General features: G+C 35.9%; 2 protein-coding genes across 3 annotated transcripts; both read left to right on the forward strand.

Annotated features, from left to right (window-relative positions):
* The first annotated feature begins 485 nt into the window (after positions 1–485).
* On the forward strand, positions 486–3,112 carry RPT2 (Phototropic-responsive NPH3 family protein). 2 transcript variants are annotated; one of them, XM_086444640.1, is made up of 5 exons: positions 486–652; positions 721–790; positions 906–1,283; positions 1,543–2,274; positions 2,426–3,112. In XM_086444640.1, exons 1-5 carry the CDS (start codon positions 588–590, stop codon positions 2,915–2,917), a joined length of 1,737 nt encoding a protein of 578 aa, XP_086300766.1. In that variant the 5' UTR covers positions 486–587; the 3' UTR covers positions 2,918–3,112. The 2 variants fall into 2 exon arrangements, with proteins under 2 accessions (XP_086300766.1, XP_086300767.1); XM_086444641.1 differs by having other exon boundaries at positions 580–652; positions 735–790.
* Positions 3,113–14,881: 11,769 nt separating this feature from the next.
* On the forward strand, positions 14,882–19,687 carry LOC147399336 (uncharacterized). The gene is made up of 5 exons (XM_086444645.1): positions 14,882–15,355; positions 15,543–15,648; positions 17,239–17,362; positions 18,133–19,047; positions 19,185–19,687. The coding sequence occupies exons 1-5, from the start codon at positions 15,172–15,174 to the stop codon at positions 19,581–19,583; spliced, it is 1,728 nt and encodes a 575-aa protein (XP_086300771.1). The 5' UTR covers positions 14,882–15,171; the 3' UTR covers positions 19,584–19,687.
* The last annotated feature ends 432 nt before the right edge of the window (positions 19,688–20,119 follow it).

The raw sequence follows: 20,119 nt of genomic DNA on the forward strand, positions 1-20,119 counted from the left end.
AATCATGCATCTAATAAAACTTGATATTGATAGGAAACTAAGTATTAACTTATGTATAGGACCATTATTTGGTTGTTTACTTGAGAGAGATCCACTATATGCATCTTACCTACAATAATGGCTCCAATATTCTACTGAAAAAAGTGCCCCCAAAGGCCAAAGTCTATAAATCATTTGGAGGACCGATCCTTGAGATGTTGTATGTATGCTTTAAATCTCGAAGATGATGGTTCGTACGTGCGGATAAGAAGGTGCCAAGTTGGTAAATTGGTAAAGCGTACGTGTGAGATTAATAGCACCTTCAGCTAGCTAGCCAGACTTATTTAGCCAAGTTGATATTAGCTATAATTGAGCCGACGTGAAGTTCAACTTCACGAGACCAATCTCGTCGTAGTCAAAATAAAAAATTGGGAACGTGAAAGTGTTGAAACTTGAAATTATCCATATAAACTTAAAGACAAAGTAACAGAGAAAAAAAAAAAAAAAGGGATTGTAAGAGGGGATAAGGTTTAAAGAAGAATAAAGAGAAACATCTATATAAGTTGAAGAGAGGTTTACACCTGTTTCGATAAAAGGAGGACTAAAAAATGGCTGCATCTTTGAAGAACAACAGTAGCAGGCTCTCTATTGCCATGGAGAGGACTGGCCAGTGGTAATTAATTAATTGCTTTAATCATTATTTTAAGTATTTCTTTATTTGAAAATTTAAATTCGTTACAGGGTTTTTTCTCAAGATATTCCATCCGACGTTGTTGTGGATGTTGGAGAGGCGAAATTCTCTCTTCACAAGGTCTGATTTCCTTTGGTTTGTAAATATGGAAATTATTTTTTTTCTGTTTTAGGTGTCATGTGGTTTGAAATTGTCTGTTGTTGTTGATCTAGCTAATTGTTGAGCATGCATGCAGTTCATGCTTGTAGCGAAGAGCGGTTACATAAGAAAGAAAATAATGGAATCAAAAGAAGCAGATTTAACACGAATCGATCTGTCGGAAATCTCAGGAGGTCCTGAGATATTTGAGAAGGCAGCGAAATTCTGTTACGGTGTAAACTTTGAGATAACAGTCCACAATGTGGCAGCACTTCGTTGTGCAGCAGAGTATTTAGAAATGACGGATAAGTATAGTGAAGGAAACCTGGCTGGACGAACCGAAGAATTCTTGACACATGTGGGCTTCACAAGCTTTTCAGGTGCCTTGGTTGTGTTGAAATCTTGTGAAGATCTACTCCCAATGTCTGAAGATCTTAAGATTGTGCAAAGATGTGTGGATGTCCTCAGCTCTAAGGTATATATACCAACACCCACATGTTCGTCTCTACTATACTCTTCTATCTGTAGACTTAATTTTAATTAATTCTCCTTATCAGTTACAAAACTCTTGAATACCTCAAAAATACATATTGATCAAAAAAAACATGGTTGTGGTTTAATTTTTAGGATTAATCTCAGCATGGCCATGGAGTGTGGAACCATATGAACTTTTGAACGTGTACCTACTCATAGTGAAAATTCTAATCCTTTTCCTACTTCATTTCATTTTGTAGGTCTATAACGAGGCAAACTTCCCGACTCGTTCCCCTACTAACTGGTGGATGGAGGAATTATTAATTCTAGAAATCGATTTCTTTAAGAGAATAATTATTTCTATGAAATCTCGAGGTGCCAAGACGCATACCATAGCCAGTGCTCTGATAACATATACCGAGAAATCCCTTCGAGATCTTGTAAGGGACCACAGCGGAAACAACATCATCAGGTCAACAGATCCCGAAGATGATGAGGGCATCAGAAAACGGCAACGAAACATTCTAGAAACGATCGTCGGTCTCTTACCCTCGGAAAAAGCCGCTTTCCCTGTCAATTTCATATGTTGTCTCCTCCGATCAGCAATTTTCCTAACCTCGACTAGTAGTTGCAAGAATGATCTGGAAAAGAGAATCTCGACAATATTGGAGCATGTGACGGTCGACGATCTTTTGGTTCTGTCTTTTACTTATGACGGTGAGAGACTGTTTGATCTAGAGAGTGTTCGTCGTATTATCTCGGGATTCGTGGATAGGGAGAAGAGCGTAGCTGTTTTCAATGGTGGAGATTACAAGGAGGTGTGTTCTAGTGCTATGCAGAGGGTTGTAAAGACAGTTGATGCATATCTTGGTGAGATCGCAACATTCGGTGAACTTAGTATTTCCAAGTTCAATGGGATAGCGAATCTTGTACCAAAGACAGCCAGAAAGGTTGATGATGATCTCTACAGGGCCATTGATATCTATTTGAAGGTGAGTCATCGTGCTAGGGATTCGTTATTAATTCTTCTAATCAAGTAAAAGACAATAATAGTAACACTTGCATGTAAATTTGAAAATATATCCACTTTAATTATATGTTATATAGAAATGATTAATTGGTATATATTATTATTATGATCAGGCACATCCGGAGTTGGATGAGATTGAGCGGGAGAAAGTGTGCAGTGTTATGGATGCACTAAAACTATCGTATGAAGCGAGGGTCCACGCTTCACAGAACAAGAGGCTACCAGTGCAGATGGTCCTCCACGCTCTCTACTATGATCAGCTGAAGATCAGGAGTGGTGTTGATGACATGATGCAAGACGACGCCCTAACAACAAGGAAGCAATTAAAGGCAGATGTGTCTCTCGTCAAAGAGAATGAAGCCCTACGATCGGAACTCACCAAGATGAAGATGTACATTTCAGATATGCAGAAGAAGACCACTACAGGGACCTCTACAAAGGCCGTAGTTGGAGGCGGCCCTAAAAGACCCACTTTCTTCTCCTCCGTATCCAAAAAGCTAGGGAAGTTAAACCCCTTCAAAAATGGATCCAAGGATACATCCAACATTGATGATGGGATGGTGGACCTAACGAAGCCAAGGAAGAGGAGGTTCTCAATCTCCTAATTAATTAATTAATAAATCATAGACGTAATAATTGGACAGTAAGTTCGTTAGAGGGAGCTATGGACGCATGGGATTGCTATTGTTTTTGTACAGTTTTATTTTTTTTCTCTACTCAAGTTAGTTTGCTTTATGAGATTCTTTGTAATAAACCTTCTCTTCCTTTAATTCTCACCATATATAATATGTGATTTTGAGTCTTTACGCTCCGATGACACTGATGAAGCATACTCCAATTTGAAATTTGAGTCTTATGTTCTCTCATCGATCAAGAATATGATTCAGCCATTACATTTGAGAGATCGCTTATCAAAAAAAAACATTTAAGGGATTATTTTCCTCTTTTTTTCTTTTTTTTTTTTCTTTTCAAGCAACATGATCTTCTTACCAGTTAGACAATGAATGCAAATTTGAGGGTCTTTACGCTCCGATGACACTGATGAAGCATACTCCAATTCGAAATTTGAGTCTATATTCTCTCACCAATCAAGAATATGATTCAGCCATTACATTTGAGAGATCGCTTATCAAAAAAAACATTCAAGAGATTATTTTTCTTTTTCTTTTTTTTTCTTTTCAAGCAACATGATCTTCTTACCAGTTAGACAATGACTGCAAATTCAACACTACCTGATGTGTTTTTTTCCAAGTATTATAATAAATCTTTGAAATTAAAATTTCTGGGCCGTGAATGTGCGGGCAGGAAGGAGAAAATTTCTCTCTTTCTTACTTGCATCAGCAGCAGCACCACATGTCAAACCAGTGTTGGGCTGTGAGCAAACAATCACTCCACATTCCACTTAAGTCCAATCTAAGGAATTAATTTCCTTAGATTGAGATTTACGTGATATGTGTAGAGGTGTAGGAGGAGGATTTCAATCCTCCACCGTGGGTGTAAATAATCTCAACTTTAACATTAAAACTAGTGGTCACACAAAAGGCCACACTTTAATTACCATACCATGTTTGGTGTTTGTTATTGGATTCTATGTTGTTTTATGTTCAAATGGTTCTGCATGTTAGTTTTTGCTCCACTTGTCTGGAATTTGAGTATGCTCTTATGTGGGAGCATAAATATGTTTGATGACATGGACCACTAGTATGCTCTTATGTGGGAGCATAAATATGTTTGATGACATGGACCACTAAGACACCTCCACATGGCCACTAAGGTAAGGCAAGTTGAATCAAAAGGGACATAATCTCATCCTTGAAGTAAGTGGGTTCATTCTGCGAGAGGGTAGTTCAGTTGAGACACCCATTCCTCATCTTAACTGCTTCCTTGAGGGGACTAATAATATGTGTGAGAATCCAAAGCACTCGATTTAATATCATCAAGAGCCTGGTTCGTGGAGAAAAGATTATAGAATTTGGAAGAGAATGACAAGGAACCTAAAAAGCATGGTTTCCTAATACCTACAAAATCCTTATTTGAATGAGATTAACATAAGAAAGAATTATAATTCATCATGGAATCATAAGATAAAAATGAAAAAAATTGTAATTCAAGTAGGGTTGAGAGATATGCAAAAGATTTTCAAAGATTAAAAGAACTCTAAAAATATATAAATATAGGTATCAACATACAAGTAAAGGAATTTTGTCTCGTGATCTAATTCAGCCCTTCTTCTTCTTCTTTTTCTTTTCTGTATACTTGATCGTCTAAGGGTCTCCCACGTGATATCATTAAAATAATTTTAATTAATATTTTAAATAAGGTCTTCTAATACACGTAAGTTTGCAAATGCAACAAACTAGTATATATGTATAATTAAAATTATTTGACAATAAATAATATATTAATAAATGATTGAAAACAAAATTAGAGACTTTCACGTAGAATCACTATGGCCAGGCTTGGGCTGCAACCTGGGCAGGTTGGCCCGAACTTAACCCAATTGATGGGTAAACCTGGGCCTAGTTATGTAGAAGATGAGTTGAGCCTGGATAAGAATATCTTAATTCGACCTTAATTCGGGTTGAGGGTTCAAGCAACCCAACTCAACTCGAATCCAATGCAACATACTAATATATAAATATTTTATATTAGTTATATATTTTGTATTTAGTTTTTTTTTATCCCTATGTCTTGTGGATAATTGGATATTATTAATGTGGGTTTTGTTTAATATGATTTGTCTAATATTCTTTCAATAATTGGTTTTAAGGTTGGAGGCGATATTATTTACTAGTGGTTTTAATTTTGATGTTGTATTTCTTTTTTAAAATACGAAATTTATTTGCTAATGAAAATGAAATTAGGGTTATTCAACAACCCCAACCCACACAACCCAATCAAACCGCCCAAAATTATCTAACTCAAGCTAATCTAAACTCAACCTTATTTTAGAAAATCAAGCTCGGGTTAGTGAACTTAGGCCCAATGATTAGGTTGAGGATTCTGCAACTTTCATACTTGAGCATGGGTTTACTCTCCAACCTGCCTAGGTTGCAACCCTAAGCCAGACTATTTTCATTGGGAATTTTTTATCTTTTTATTTGTATTCAATGCAATACAATTCTCACAATCTCAGGAAGGATTCATTCCGATTGAATATTAGGGGCATGTTTGATAACCGAGAGTTATATGTGTGAATTGGCAACTAATGCAAGTAACACAACATTACACGTTTGAAAATTTAACACGCACGAATTGGCAACTTTTCAACTTTTAACGTATCTTGTCTTTTGGTCGCAAGGGTTTCATCCGAGGAAGAAATCTGTGATGGTGGGTTTTCATATGGTCACAAGGGCTTTCATCTGGAGTTCTTCCTTTAATAACAATTTCGTTTGGCCCTTTTTCCTTTTATCTAGGTGTACCCAATGACCTCTAACGTCTGTCTGCATTTCGATCAATCAAAAAAAAAAATCTATCATCTGTAGAGATAAAATTTAGAGCAATCTTACCATGTTTCATTGTGTCCACATTCACAGATTACTAGGAAATACGTACATGGGCCATATTAGAGAATACATGGTTTAATTGACTGCTTCACATATCCTGTAAATACATGGTTAATTGGGCTAGTTGCATGGAGGCTCGACGATCTATCATCGGTTATTGTATACTATGATGGGGGACTTGCCCATTTCTTGAAAGCTTATTGAAATTGATTGTCATATTATTCGTGAGAAAATCCAGTCAGGTTCGATCCATACCGCTCACATTCCTACTGCTCCCCAACCTGCAGATGTGTTTACAAAGCTCCTTGTGCTTCTCAGTTTCAACACCTTATTAGCAAGTTGGGTGTTAATAACCATATTCACATTTCACACTCCAACTTGACGGGGACTATTAGGAAATACTTGAGCCCTATTAGAAAAATACATGGTTAATTGACAGCTTGCACATATCCTCTAAATTAGCAATCCCCACAGTCAAGGGATTACATTAGCCTCCTTCCTTTTTCTGTTCTTTCTAATTTGTGTTTCCTTTTGTATGTAAATTTCTATAATATCAATGAGAAGACACAGAATTTTCCGAACAGAGATTTGCTGTTTTGAAAGTTATGTACTAAGCTGATGAACTAATGGTACAGGTGAGAACTAGGCTTGGCTTGGTTAGTAGTGCCCGCCCATTCTGTCTCGCCCGCCTGCCGGCCCATGAATTCTTCAGAGCGGGCCGGCAGGCCGGGCGGACGGGGACCGTCGAAGAAGTGCCTCGACGCGCCGCAGCCACTACTTTGACTCCTTTTATTTATGCAATTATGAACTCCCCTCCCCGTGACCTATTCTTTCTCGATTCCAATGCAACTTCTCCTTTTTGAGCTGACGTAACAAACTACGCGAGCCTCCCGACGAAGCCAACAGAAATCCTATCCGAATACAGACAATTTCATTAAGTAATGTGAGTTAAATAAGCAAAAGTGGTTGATCACTGAGGTGATGTTTGTTAAACTGAAAAAAAATAAGTGTTGAATAGCATTAAGCACTGAAACTTATAAGCGCTAAATTTAAGTGCTGAAAAAGTTGTTTGTTTAGATGCTGAATTATGTTTGTTACACATTGCTGAAACTGGTAAATTGTCTTTGTTACCCTTACAATCATATTATACATTGTTTGCATGTTTCAAATGTCTATTGTTTATCACATAATAATAAAATATATTATTTCTTATAAAATTAAAATACAATTCATTTTTAAATAATAAATAATACTTAAATCTTCAATTTATAAATAATAATTTCTATTTATAAAAGCCCATAAATTTCAAATTAAAAATAATAATGTCATAAAAGTCACCAAAATTTGAAATCAACATTAAAAGAACTTAATTTTGGATGAAAAATTCTCAATGGAAATGAAGGATGTGTAATTATAAAAGCACCTTATGAATTAATAAGGACAACCCACACCATAGCCAATTTTTTTTGTTTTATATGGGTTAAATTTTTTGGAATGAGCAAATTTTTAGTAAGAATGGTCTATATGGTCTAGAGATCATCCTCACCAAAAATCAGTCTATTTTGAAACTTCTAACTCGTCAAAAATAGTTATAAAAAAAATGGACGATTTACGGTTCTTGAACTTGTTTTGATAGGGTTAGAAGTTTCAGGATGTGCTGATTTTTGATGAGGATGATCTCCTCATTGTAGAGATCATCCTCATCAAAAATTAACTTATTCCAAAACTTTTAACTCATATGAAACAAAATAATTTAGTCATGGTATGGGTTGTGGGGTGCTTATATACTAATGAGGAGATCATCCTCACAAAAAATCAGCTCATTCCAAAACTTTTAACCCATATAAGACAAAATAATTTAGCCATGGTGTGGGTTTATTAATTTGTGGGGTGCTTATATACTTATCCATGGGATAGAAGAGGTAATATCCTTTTAAGAATAAGGGCATACTTGTCCATGCTCAAAAAAATGAAGGGCATACTTGTCCGTGTCGAAAAAAGCAAAGTGATTATCGCTTCAGCACTTTTTTTCAACATTAAAATAGTGTTGAATTTTTTTCACTTACTTTCAGTAATAAGCACTGAAAATATAAAGTAAACAAACACGTTATTTTGACAAAAAGTGCTGAATTTAATTTTTTTCAGCAATAAGCGTCAAAAAATAGAGCAAACAAATACTGCCTGAGAGAAAACCCCGGGAGAAAATTTGGAAGCAATTTAAGTGCTTTATTTTTTAATAACTTTTCAATACACATAGTGATGTGCCATTGCTTCATCAGCTTAGCACATAACTTTCAAAACAGCAAATTTCTATTCGAATTTTCCAATCAGAAAATTATTACAGATCGTTGCGATTTGTCAAGAACTAGGAATTCGTGCTGTTTGATTTGATATAAATTACACATCTTTTATTAAGAGAAATTCTAGTGCCACACCAATCCTTTTGTAAATAACATTTTCAGATCGATTGGTGTGTGTTGCAAGTAAAAGTTGGGGTGCTAATAGCAGTTCTCTTTATTTATTAATTATTAGGAAACAGTGGAGCTCTAGCTCTCTCACACTCACTCACTCACACACACAAGCCAACAAGTCATTAAAGAAGATAAACCATGACTTGTTCTACTATTTAATAGGGGTCCCCAATCCCCATGACCATCCCATAATTCCATTGAAGTTTAGCTTTGCTTCAAAGGAATGGTAGTCGTCACACAAAGTCCAAGTTGGTCCCCAAGCCGTATATATCACACATTAGCAGTACCACACAATTCACGAGCCCCACAGACTTGCCTTGAATCATTAATTCACAGCCACACTTGCATCAGATAGATAGTTATGGAAAGGAAATTTCCTTCTCGATCGGATGACATAATTAATAAACTCTCTTCGAAGACATGTGCACATGGAATGATGTTATGGAAAGGGACCTAAAATTTTCATCCTACATGATCGAAACCTGGTAACCAAGTTTGTATGGGAACAGTTCTCTCAGCTGAACTCAACTGAGGGTCCTCCACCAATCGAATGGTCCAAATCAATGAGTTGGTCTGCCATACACAGCATGTGTTCTCTGTTCTATACAAAAGCTTAGGTAGGTAGCATCAATTCAACCTCAGCCAAGTATTTTTGGGATAGTTTTCCTCATGGCAGCTCAAAGGCTAAGATGAGGGCACGATGGGATCTGAGAATTTATTTATTTATTTATTTTAATAAATAGATTTATCTATTTAGACTTTTTGTGTGTACGTAAAAAAAAAAAAAAATTTAAATTCAATCTTAACCACTTTTCAAGAAAGTAAAGATATTCAAATTTGGAGACCTTTTAGAATTATACCCCAACTAATGAATCATATTTGAGGTGCATCCCTTGATCGACATAGACGTAGCGGGACCTTGTACACTTGGGAGTGGTAGCTAGCTACTTTGTGATGGCTCGACCGATCCTTTTCTCCTTGGTAGAACAAAACTTTTAGAAGGAGTGAGTTCAACATCAATGATCCACATCACCTCAAAACCTCAAATTCCATATTGCATGTATGAGTGCAATGACTTCAAGTTTGATATCAGTGAGCTCATGTAGAGGATATTTCTTGGACACTGACACATAGCAATTATGAAATGATTCTGTCAAATATTCGACCGAATAGAGAAGATCAGAAGAAGGGAGATCAGTTGTTATGGGAGAAGAATTTCAATCTGAGGATTGGGGATATAGTTCAGAAACATCGTATCCATGAAAATCAGGGATTTAACCATATTTGCAAGAACCAAGGGAAGTCCTCAAAAAGGGCGAAAACGGTTGAAACAAAAAGAACGAAAATCATGGAGAAAATCAGGGAGGAAGTCCTTATAAATTGATGGGTGCAGGGCATTGCAAGGCATGCAATTTTCTCCCTTGAAATTCTAAATATTATTTTCTTGTACTAAGGTTCTGACTGGGATATTAGAGAGGTATTGTTAAAGGAAAGGGAGAAATCTAAATTCAATGGGAATCTCGAAGTAGTGCAAGTTTTGCATCTTCATCTCACATAAAAAATATGCAAAACCAACAGAGACACTAGCACATCAGAGGAGGAGGTAGTGGATTTGTTGTCTTCTTTTGATTTGGAGTATGATGTCCTCAATCTAAAAATGCTTAATAAATTTGTTCCACACTCTACTGCCCCAATTATAGAGTATCTTTTGGTGACTTATTAGATTCAATTATTATTTTTAATGATTCATTCTTAATGATTGTTTTTGTTTATATTTTTAGGTAGTTTACGTGTATTGTTAAATTAAACTATTTTACTTCTTTTTTCAGTCCAAAAAAAGATGATCCAAGTACATAGGATTACAAAGCCTAATTGGTATGTACTTCAAACTTTTGGTTGAGAAATTTCATGGGAGTATGCGCTACTAATGATATTAGGGTCCGGCACTTACATAAACCTTTTTTTCTATATAAGGAGCTCTCAAAAAACTCATTCTCGAATATTTGGATTATCACTAATTAGACTTCCCTCCTATTGTCAGATATGAATGATCTTTCATAATAGATTTTACGAATTGGGTTGTAGGTGGGGTATAAATTAAATGAGCCCATCCCTCCTTAGAAATCATTAATTAATTGAGATAAGAGGAAAAGGACAGATTTCTTAGAGATTAGTATTGTCCTTATTGGTATTAGTATAGTTTGCAGCTTGATGAAGGCCACTTTTTTACCTTTTTAATATATATATCTCTAGACATGTGAGACAATCGTGGATCTATGAGACAAGAAGTTTGTCATGTGACACGTAAAAGGATTCGTGGTAAAATTGTTACCCCACCCCAAGATAAACTCTTAAAATTGCAAGGTTAAACTCTAGGAATATAATCATGCAACAGAGATATGAATTATAGTGGAATGACTCCTCGATCCTGTAGACATAGGCACATTTGTTGAACCATGTAAAAAAAATCTCGTGTTCTCTCTTTTATTTTTACTTTTTAAACGGTTTGAGTATGGGATCTTGATTTGGATTTAGATATCGAGGTGGATGCAAAAAATGCACCTACAATTGATACTTTTCATCAAGATATGAGTGAAAAACATATATGGTTCCGTGCGCACCTCCAAATCAGCAAAAGAAGAATCAGAGTAAATCTTGAGGTCATTCTAGCTTGACTCAATAAGTTAGTATCTCCAAATTTTTAGCATGTGAGCTTGTTAGGTACCCACTTGCAAATTCCCTCATTAAACATTCAAAAAGAAAATCTAAAAATCAAGTCGAATTTATTTGGTTTTACTATTTGAAAAAAAAAAAAAACTAAAATAAACTAGCCTCAATCCCATATGAGACTTTCCTTATCTTAGATGGAAAAGAGCCCCTACCGATTCTAATATGTATGCGTAAAGAATCTATTCTAATTCCTAGAAAATTAAATATTAATCTATGGGATCAAATATGTGTTTTACATCTTACCTCAACCATCTAAAATCCTTGACCACTGTGAGAGCCTTTGATGTTAGAAAAATCCCTCTCTGAGATATTTTCTCAATAAAAAATAACTTCATGATAAAAATAAATAAATAATGGTAGAATTTTTATTATCAACTTGCCTTAGTCTAGTTGAGAGAGATTTTTTGTTCGTAGCTAGAATTTTCTCAGACTTTCCAGCAGTGCGTGCAACTTCAAGTCTCACAAGGGTAGTTTTGTAAATTGGTGATGCATTCAATACATGTGAGCACATGTACTTGGTGGATCCTCTAGTTCATATTGGAACAAGATACGAGATGTGATGGAGATTAGAAGAAAAGAAAGTCTAACTCAGCACTGAAAATAACGTTTCAAGTTTCAATCAAGAGGGAGCGGATCCTCTGTAGTATTCCTCAAGTTTCTTTTAGTGAAATTTCTATAATTTTGATTGGGTCACTTTGAAAATAAATTACTCCCAAATCCTTTGGTTTTTGATGCATAAATCAGATTAGAAAAAAAAAAAAATTAAAGGTTTTAAAAATGAAGGGTGACTGAACTCCTAAATTTTAACGGTAAGGATTAAGTGTTTTGCTGATATGGCAATATCTCAACCGTCCCAAACTATACTGTAAACTCCAGAAAAAAGTACCGCATAGGATCTGTTCCCAAGCAAGAGATAGGACATAAACATCTATGTCCGAAAAAATCGGCCTATACGTATGCATTTGCATGTGCCTCATGCTTCTGTCGGAATTATAGTGGTATGTCCCTACAAATCTATATTCATTACTTTTTTAATAGTTTCGGAATCTTTGGCACATGCATGCATCCATTACTTGTGTGGTCCATGCAACCCATTACTCTCTCTTTCTCTCTGTCTCCAATTATAAGATTGAGGTAATGAGCTCAAACCTAAATCTCAACTCAAAAAGTGGCTCATTGGGGCTCTCCATCAAACAGACCATAGAGATGAAAGCGGGCACACATTGTCTATATGAGCCTCTCTCTTAAAAATAGCTTCTCCTACTCATAATAGCAAAATCTCCATTACCAAACATGCTACAAAGGGAGCACCCGCTAGTTATTAATAGAAACAAGCCTGAAATTTATTTTATTCCGTATGGGATTTTTTTTTTTTTAGGAGAGTATGTCATCCGAAGATTAACATGTTAGACATAAACATGGTTCTATACTTTTGTGATATACTAATTAACTAAAAAGTAGGCTTTTCATCTACATATGACATTATAAATGGTGGCAATATTATTAAAATCTTCATGTCTTTTGGTAAGGGGTGTGGAGAGTTGATTCTACGACCTAATAACCTTGAATTGAATTTATCTTCACAATTGACCATCTGTCCCGTCACTAGAATCTTTATGTCTTCTGGTAAGGCATGTGGAGTGTTGATCCCATGCCTTAAGTTGAAACCTTGTTGAATCCATCTTCACCCATTGACCACCAGGGCTTTGCTTGACTAGCGGGAAAAGAAAAATCTCTAAGAGTAAATAATCATCTCTAAATGGGTAGTATGGCATAGGACAGATTCAATATTATTCTTTAAATTAGTGTTAGAGTTGATCAATTAATCTTTTCTAAAATTAGGTAACAACGACAGACTTTTCAGTTGTTAAAACTTGAAAACTCCATTTGACAGATATATCAAGAGAGTCTAAAATTAATTCTCCATCCTGAATGCATCTAAAAGCATGAAGGCTTATTTAGGCATAACCCTCCAAGTTTTGACTGTATGTGAGATATTTGACGAAATGTCCGATGGCATCTCCCTTTGGCTTAGGATTTCATTGAGATATTAACATGAAATGCACTAAATGCCCTTGCCTTTGACCTTTAGGGTAAATTGCTTTTGACCCAGTCAACCTCATGATCTTCACTCCATCGCCTTCCAGGTCTTGTATAAAATCCATCCTTCTACTTTTTTGGAAATTCTTTCTTGTTGTTGAGGTTTGAAAACAAGTGGGTGTGTCTCTAATAAACAATCAATCAAGCTAATTTTTGACCTACATAAAGGAAAAGATATATACATGGCTGCAATTTGGTCCATTGGTACAAGGCCTTTGTTTTGAGACCACAAAGCTAGGGTTTAGATCAAAGTTTTCCAAGCCCTTGAATCAAGGTATGGTTATGGCAAACAATGTCTAGTTCGATCTTACCTGGTTTTCTCACAAAATATCAATCCATTTTGAAATTTTTAACTCATATATTGAAAAATGTTTGATTTTATATAAGGTCCTTGAATGATCCTCTATTTATGTAATTAGATGTGTGCATATGATTGTATAAAAATAACTAGAACACATAGTAAAATAATAAATTTACTGTCATGTCTAACAGTTTTTTCAATTAAGTAGGATGAAGATTGGGCTTTTATTTTGAGAAAAAGTAACATCCGACAAACCTAGTAGGCTTGGCTTTGGGTTTAATTGACTTAGGCTCAATGAGGATTTAGAGCTAACTCGCGGCTAAACCAACCCTGGCCCTAACAGGTTCAGGTTGAATACATTTGGAACCGTTAAATGTCATTTTTCATTGGAAAATTACTAAAAGGACCCTAACAAAAGGATTTCTTTCTAATTAGTCCCTGAGTTTTAGGCGATTGCTTGATAGTCCATTTAGTAAAAATTTCTTTTCTTAATGGTCCTTCAACCTCATCTCATGTTATAATATTTTTGAAATACCTAAACTACTATTTTTTTTTTCTTCTTCTCTACATACTTAGGGTTTCCTACGACAATTCCAATCATTTATGATGATTTTTTGTGGTGAATAACAAATGAAAATGATAAACTTCTAATTTTGAACATTTAGATGTATGTTTTGATCTATTTCAACGATTTAAAATAAAAAATGAATAACGAAGACAAGATAAAAAAAATTACAATGTTGAGCTCACCACTTTTTATTTATTATCGAGTTCAACATTTTATTGTTGAGTTCGAAAATTTAAAAAATAAAATAAAAATGTCGAACTCAAAAATAAAAAGTGGTGAGCTCAACTCTAGAAAAATCACTCATTTCCGTCTTTTGAATTTTTTTTCAACTAAAATATATGGACAGTTCGACTAAAAACTTAACATAACAACTTGTATAGATGATTTCAATCCACAAGAACCATCCTTAATCGATTTTCGTTGAAAAATAAAGTAAAAAAATTTTAAAAAAAAAATCCTAATTTTTTACATACATTTTCAAAATGCTTGAAAATAGCTTCTTCTTTCTTCTCAAATTATTTCCATTAATGCAATGGAGTCATCGAAGCTCAACAAGGATGCTGAAAATCCAAATTTTTTGTATGAAAATTGTAAGGGCAATTTCAACATTTCAATTATAAGAGATTTGTGGAATGGGATTCAGGGATTGATTAGAAATAAAAATTTTACCAAATAAACTATTAAGAGAAATCCTAAAACTTAGAGACTAATTAGAAAAAAAAAAATCCCTATATCAGGGTCCTTTTAAGTAATTTTCCCTTCTTCATTGGCTCTTTATAACTGAACTGGGTTAGAGCTCATCCAAACTGGGCCCGACCCTTCCCATATGACGGTCTTTAGAAAAGAGAAGAAAACATTCATAAATAAGTGGGTCCAAAACTGAGACGTGGAGTTGGGTAACATTACCCACCTCCTAAAGTACGGTATCCGCAATGTTTGCATAATGCATACAGACTGTAACAAGAAGTTTAGATTAGAATGCTACCTGTCAGTTTCACAGATCTTCATTGAATACTTAGTACAGAATACAGATACAGGTTTTGAGTTGAGAGTTGGTGCTTCTCTCCTTCTCTCTTTCACTGTGTGTCTCAACAATCTACTTTAGAAAACACTCATCTGCATTTTCTAGAACTATTATTACATCTCTATCATGGTTCTTAGAAGTTAATTCAGATTAGTCTCCATGAATCATCATCATCATCGGATCTCCAGGGAATCTATGGCCAATGGAAGGAACATTTCGACAGGATCTCAGCATCGGAGAGGTCGAAGTCTTACAGGAGTCTCGAAAGATACGGACTTGAACTTGGATCCCTTCTTCATGAATCGTCGGATTTTCTCAAGCGCCTCATCTGATGAATCGAACAGTAAGGATCTAATCGACTCAGCATTTCATGCTATTGTTCAATCATGTTTCTACTTTCTTGGTTGGAATCAAATTCAGAAAGAAAAAAAAAATTATTTGATTTGCAATTTTCATTGCTAAATTGAAGAAATTTATGTTGCTGATGGTCTTTTGTAACAGAATTGATAATATTTCTGTTAATATTGCAGTTTCAATGAAATTGGGGAAAATTTCAGTTGGATTAGAGAAATTAGGTAAGGGTGGAATGGACGATCTATTGTCTTCAGTGGATGGAGGAAAACACGATTATGACTGGTATTTCATTCTCATTCTTTGTTAATTGTTATTAATTTTGTTTTCTCTATCTTTTCTTTTGGTATCTATTGCCTCCATCAAAATCTAGAAAAAATATTTCATCAGGTAGACAAATGTAATATTTAGTGTAATTTTTTTTTCTTTTATCGTGGTACTAGTGTTTGGACTGGAGAAATTTTTTGGTGAGAAGGGTAATTCTTAGGTTTCTGGATCTTTCTTGAATTTCACTGCCATTATATGAAATTGTATTTGCATGAATTATTTTTTTTGCAAATTAACTAATAACCCCTTGAATTTATATGGCATTGACCAAAACTTCTCTCAATTCCAAGCTCTATCGGTAACTCAAATTGATTTTTGTATTGCAACCATAAGGTCATAGTTTGGAGCTCAACATACTTGACGAAAAAGAAAAAATTTCTTTTAAGGTAGTCTTCGTCAATCAGTAAGATGTATCTGCCAATTAGCATCATTCCTAAATTTTGATTCCTCCAAATCGTTTATTTCCTCGGCTAAAACCATGAGCCAATTCTAAGAACAGGCTCTATGGAAAAATGTGGTTGAACATTTTCCATTGAGGTTTTGGATTTATGAGTTTGCAATCCCACCTGAAAGATCAGATTAGTCTCTTATTCATTTCTCCTGAACTGTACTCTATATTCAAATTTCTTTTACTTTCCTTTAGATTAAACAAACAAGAGAACCAATTTAATTGATAACCACTTGCAGTGGCCCTCTGACTAAAGAGTCGCGATAAACTGATGCGGCTGATGTGGCATGTGCACAGAACCACAGATCTTTTTCTTTGGGATACACAAGGAAAAAAGATCTGTGGTTCTGTGCATAGGCCACATCAACTGCGTCAGTTTTAGCGTGTCAGTTTATCATTAGTCTTGTCTAAAACTTCACTAGGTCATAGTTCTAGAGAATTTTTTGGCCTGGAAAATTGTGCTGGTATTTGATTTTATTTTGTTTTACTCAGGTTTTCTAATTTGCAAACCTCAGAAACCCAATCGATCCAAACAAAAAAAAATAATCACAAACAAAAAATTCTGGAAGTGACACCTAGAAAGAGAAACCATATATGAACCAAAAATTCACGGCATAAACAAAATATCATACCACCCAGGGTTTTATGGTTCAAAACTGACTTGATAGGGGTTCTAAGCGGATATACGTTCACTTGAACTTAGTCAAGTAACTATCAATTTTTTTAGTATGAAATTCTTTATTTTAATCAAGTTTACGGTTCTCAATAAAATTTAGGCCAGCTTACCTTTGTATGATTGACTTGAGATTTGACAAACTTGAGTGGACTTGATAAGGGTTTGAGTACTCAACTAGTTTCCAAGTGATGATTCATGAAGAAACTATACCCAGGTGGCTCTCTCCTTAACAATAATAGAAGGTACAAGTTTATCTAGTCCTTGGTGAACTGTGACGGATGCAAGTATCTCATCCTTATGTAATTAAAATGTAGCATTTCTTTTTGTTTACAAGTATGGGACAGATATTTTTTGTCAATTTATTACACTGCAGTAGTTGCTTTAGTTGCAGCTAAACGTGTGTTTTTCTTTCCTATGTGAGAAGGCTTCTCACACCTCCTGGAACTCCTCTTTTTTCTTCACTGGATGCAAGTGAGTCACAGCCAACTGTATCTGCTCCAAGAAGCAATTCCCATGTTAGATCGGTTTCTACCACTAACCCTTCCAGGGTATGTTTTCACATTTTTAATTTAATTCATTACATCCCATTTCTATTCAAAGGTTATATACTTCCAGGTTCACAAGATCATGTTCCTGGTACATATATTTATATGTTTTTAGTGCATGGGGAATACTCACATACACACAGAACAGGAAAAAAAAATGCTCACTGTTGTACAAATCGCACATGTCTGGCTGGCTTCAATCCCCCAAAATGGTGGCTTACACTAAAAGCTCCTGGCTGAAGATCTGATTTGAACAGTCCAATCTATTGTTCTATTTTAGACATGTAGAAAAGAATTTCGCAAATGGCTTACAAGATAATATATAGATCAGAAGGTTGTTTTGATGTAATTGGGTCAATTGGTTGCTTACCAAAGGGGAAAAAAGGATCAGTTGGGAGGAGCTATGCTTCTTATGGGGGGGGGTGTGGTGTCGGTGTGGGGTGTTTGGCAATGTTGGGTCAACCTGGTAAAGCGGCCCTATCAAAATGATTCCTACAGTTAGGTTAGAAAATTGCATGTTTTTAAGTGGTGTTTGAGTCACCTTTCAGTTAAGAGTCTGGCTGAGTTTTTTTAACCTCCATTCGTTGTCACCCCCAGAATGGGTCCTTGACATTGCTAAAGATTTTTTTCTTAGTAAATATCCATCCAAAACAACTTTGGTTATGGTTATTTGAAAGGACATGTTGGCTTCATTTTTATTTTTATTATTTTCTTTAAGTTAGTTGGAAATAATATATGAATCACTAATTTTTCTCATTTTCATTCTCTTTCAGCTTTCAGTGACACAACCAGAGAACAACTATTCATCAAGACCAACTAGAAGTAGTTCAGTTACTCGCACGTCCATCTCTACCATGAACTACAACACATACTCCTCTAACAGATCCTCTTCAATCCTTAACACGAGCTCGGCATCAGTCACATCTCTTTCTAGACCATCCACCCCAGGTATGCGTTCGACCCTGCCATCTACCGCAAGATCTTCCACCCCAGCTGCTCGGTCAGTGCCATCACGACCATCAACCCCAGTGAAATCCAGGCCAACTCCCACCAGCTCTTCTGGTGAGAAAACTCGTGCATCTCAAAACACAAGACCCTCAACTCCAACTTCCAGGTCTCAAATCCCTGCAAACTTGAATTCTCCAGCCACTAGATCAAATTCCAGACCATCAACTCCCACTCGTCGGAACCCTGCACCAGATCCACCTTTGGTCACAAGTCGCTCAGGACGTGTCATAACTAATGGCCGGAATCCAGCTCCAGCATCTCGGGGAAGCTCTCCAGGCCCACGAGTCCGGCCCCCAGCACAACCCATTGTGCCACCTGATTTCCCACTTGACACACCACCAAACCTGAGGACAACATTACCAGACCGGCCACTTTCTGCTGGTAGGTCCCGACCAAGTGCTGCTGTCACTGTAAGAGGGAACTCAGAGGCACCAGGGCCCCCGAATCTATCACGGAGACACTCGTCATCACCTATTGTTGCAAGGGGAAGACTTCCTGAACCTTCTGGAAGGGGCCGCTTGCATGCCAATGGACACCACGTTGGTGCAACTGAAAATCAGAAGATCAAATCATTTTCTGATCCAGCAATGCGAAAGCATGCAAAACCTGCTACTGCCACAGAGAGTATTGGACTTGGAAGGACTAGCTCAAAGAAATCACTTGAAATTGTTAATAGGATGGTGAGGATAATCTGCTTGGCTCAATTTTTTCCTGCAAATCTCCTAATAATAGGATAGAGTGGTGATCTAAGACCTGCATGGACTCAGATTGAATAGATTGATGTCTGATTTCACTTTTTTTTTCTTTCATGTTTTAGGATATTCGACATGGTTCTTCGGGCATTCTCCCTATGTCTGGCACCACGCGTTTCCCTCAGAGCATCCGCTCTGGCACGCTGCAAGGCCAACTTGCTGGTCATGGCTCAGATGCACTGGTTTCTGTAAGCAGTAATGGAGGGCCATCCATCAGCAGCAACACCACAATATTAGGGAATAGAAACTGTAATGGTAGGTCTCTGACTGAAGACGACAATTGTTATCTTTCTGCAAACGTGTGTGAACTGGACATCTATGAAAGCTCTCGGTATGATGCAATTTTGCTCAAGGAAGACTTAAAGAACACAAATTGGCTGCACGATATCAATGAGAAGTCTGATCAGGGTCTCATCTTTGATCACCGGTTTGAGCCACTGCCAGAACTATTCGACCCTTTATAACTTGTGTGATGTTCCTAATGCATTTTCATTGTATTTTTTAAATTATCTTTATTTTTCAATGATGGTCCGTCCCCGCTTATATTTGATTTTAGTTTGTTCTGTTAGGATGAAGTTTTCACCATTAGTGGTTGCGTTTGTTCAAAGTTTAAATCACCCTTTACCGGTGCCCTGCCAGCTAGAGCTTTTAGTTGATAAAACCTTTGGTTAATGATACCATCAACTTTATTTATACATTTCAAAATGCAATTTGGCTGAGATGGGAAGGTTTTTGGGTATTGATTGGAACGTTTTTGTCAAAATATGAAATGCATTTTGCAATGTACAAAGTTTTTTACTCCAACTATTTAGGAAAGACTCCTAAATTAATAGAGAACTTCTAAATAACAATCTTAAAGAGTCCTAGTTAACAATATCTTGTAAAATAGAGTCATTTAATAAAATAATAGAACTACTAAAATAGCAGAAAAATTTAATTAAAAGGACTGAGGGATTTCTTTCTAATTAATTTTCAAGTTTTAGTGTTTCTCTTAATAGTC

Source organism: Akebia trifoliata, chromosome 6, assembly GCF_017979445.1.
Source record: "Akebia trifoliata isolate Shusen 1 chromosome 6, ASM1797944v1, whole genome shotgun sequence".
Classification (NCBI taxonomy): domain Eukaryota; kingdom Viridiplantae; phylum Streptophyta; class Magnoliopsida; order Ranunculales; family Lardizabalaceae; genus Akebia; species Akebia trifoliata.

What these genes read in the sequence shown, in the direction of transcription:
- LOC147399336 (XM_086444645.1), top strand. Translation starts at nt 15,172, where the DNA reads ATGAATCATCATCATCATCGGATCTCCAGGGAATCTATGGCCAATGGA. An exon ending in CTCATCTGATGAATCGAACA is followed by an intron (nt 15,356 to 15,542) that starts GTAAGGATCTAA and finishes TTAATATTGCAG; the next exon opens with TTTCAATGAAATTGGGGAAA. An exon ending in GGAAAACACGATTATGACTG is followed by an intron (nt 15,649 to 17,238) that starts GTATTTCATTCT and finishes CTATGTGAGAAG; the next exon opens with GCTTCTCACACCTCCTGGAA.
- RPT2 (XM_086444640.1), top strand. Translation starts at nt 588, where the DNA reads ATGGCTGCATCTTTGAAGAACAACAGTAGCAGGCTCTCTATTGCCATG. An exon ending in ATGGAGAGGACTGGCCAGTG is followed by an intron (nt 653 to 720) that starts GTAATTAATTAA and finishes AATTCGTTACAG; the next exon opens with GGTTTTTTCTCAAGATATTC. An exon ending in CGAAATTCTCTCTTCACAAG is followed by an intron (nt 791 to 905) that starts GTCTGATTTCCT and finishes GCATGCATGCAG; the next exon opens with TTCATGCTTGTAGCGAAGAG.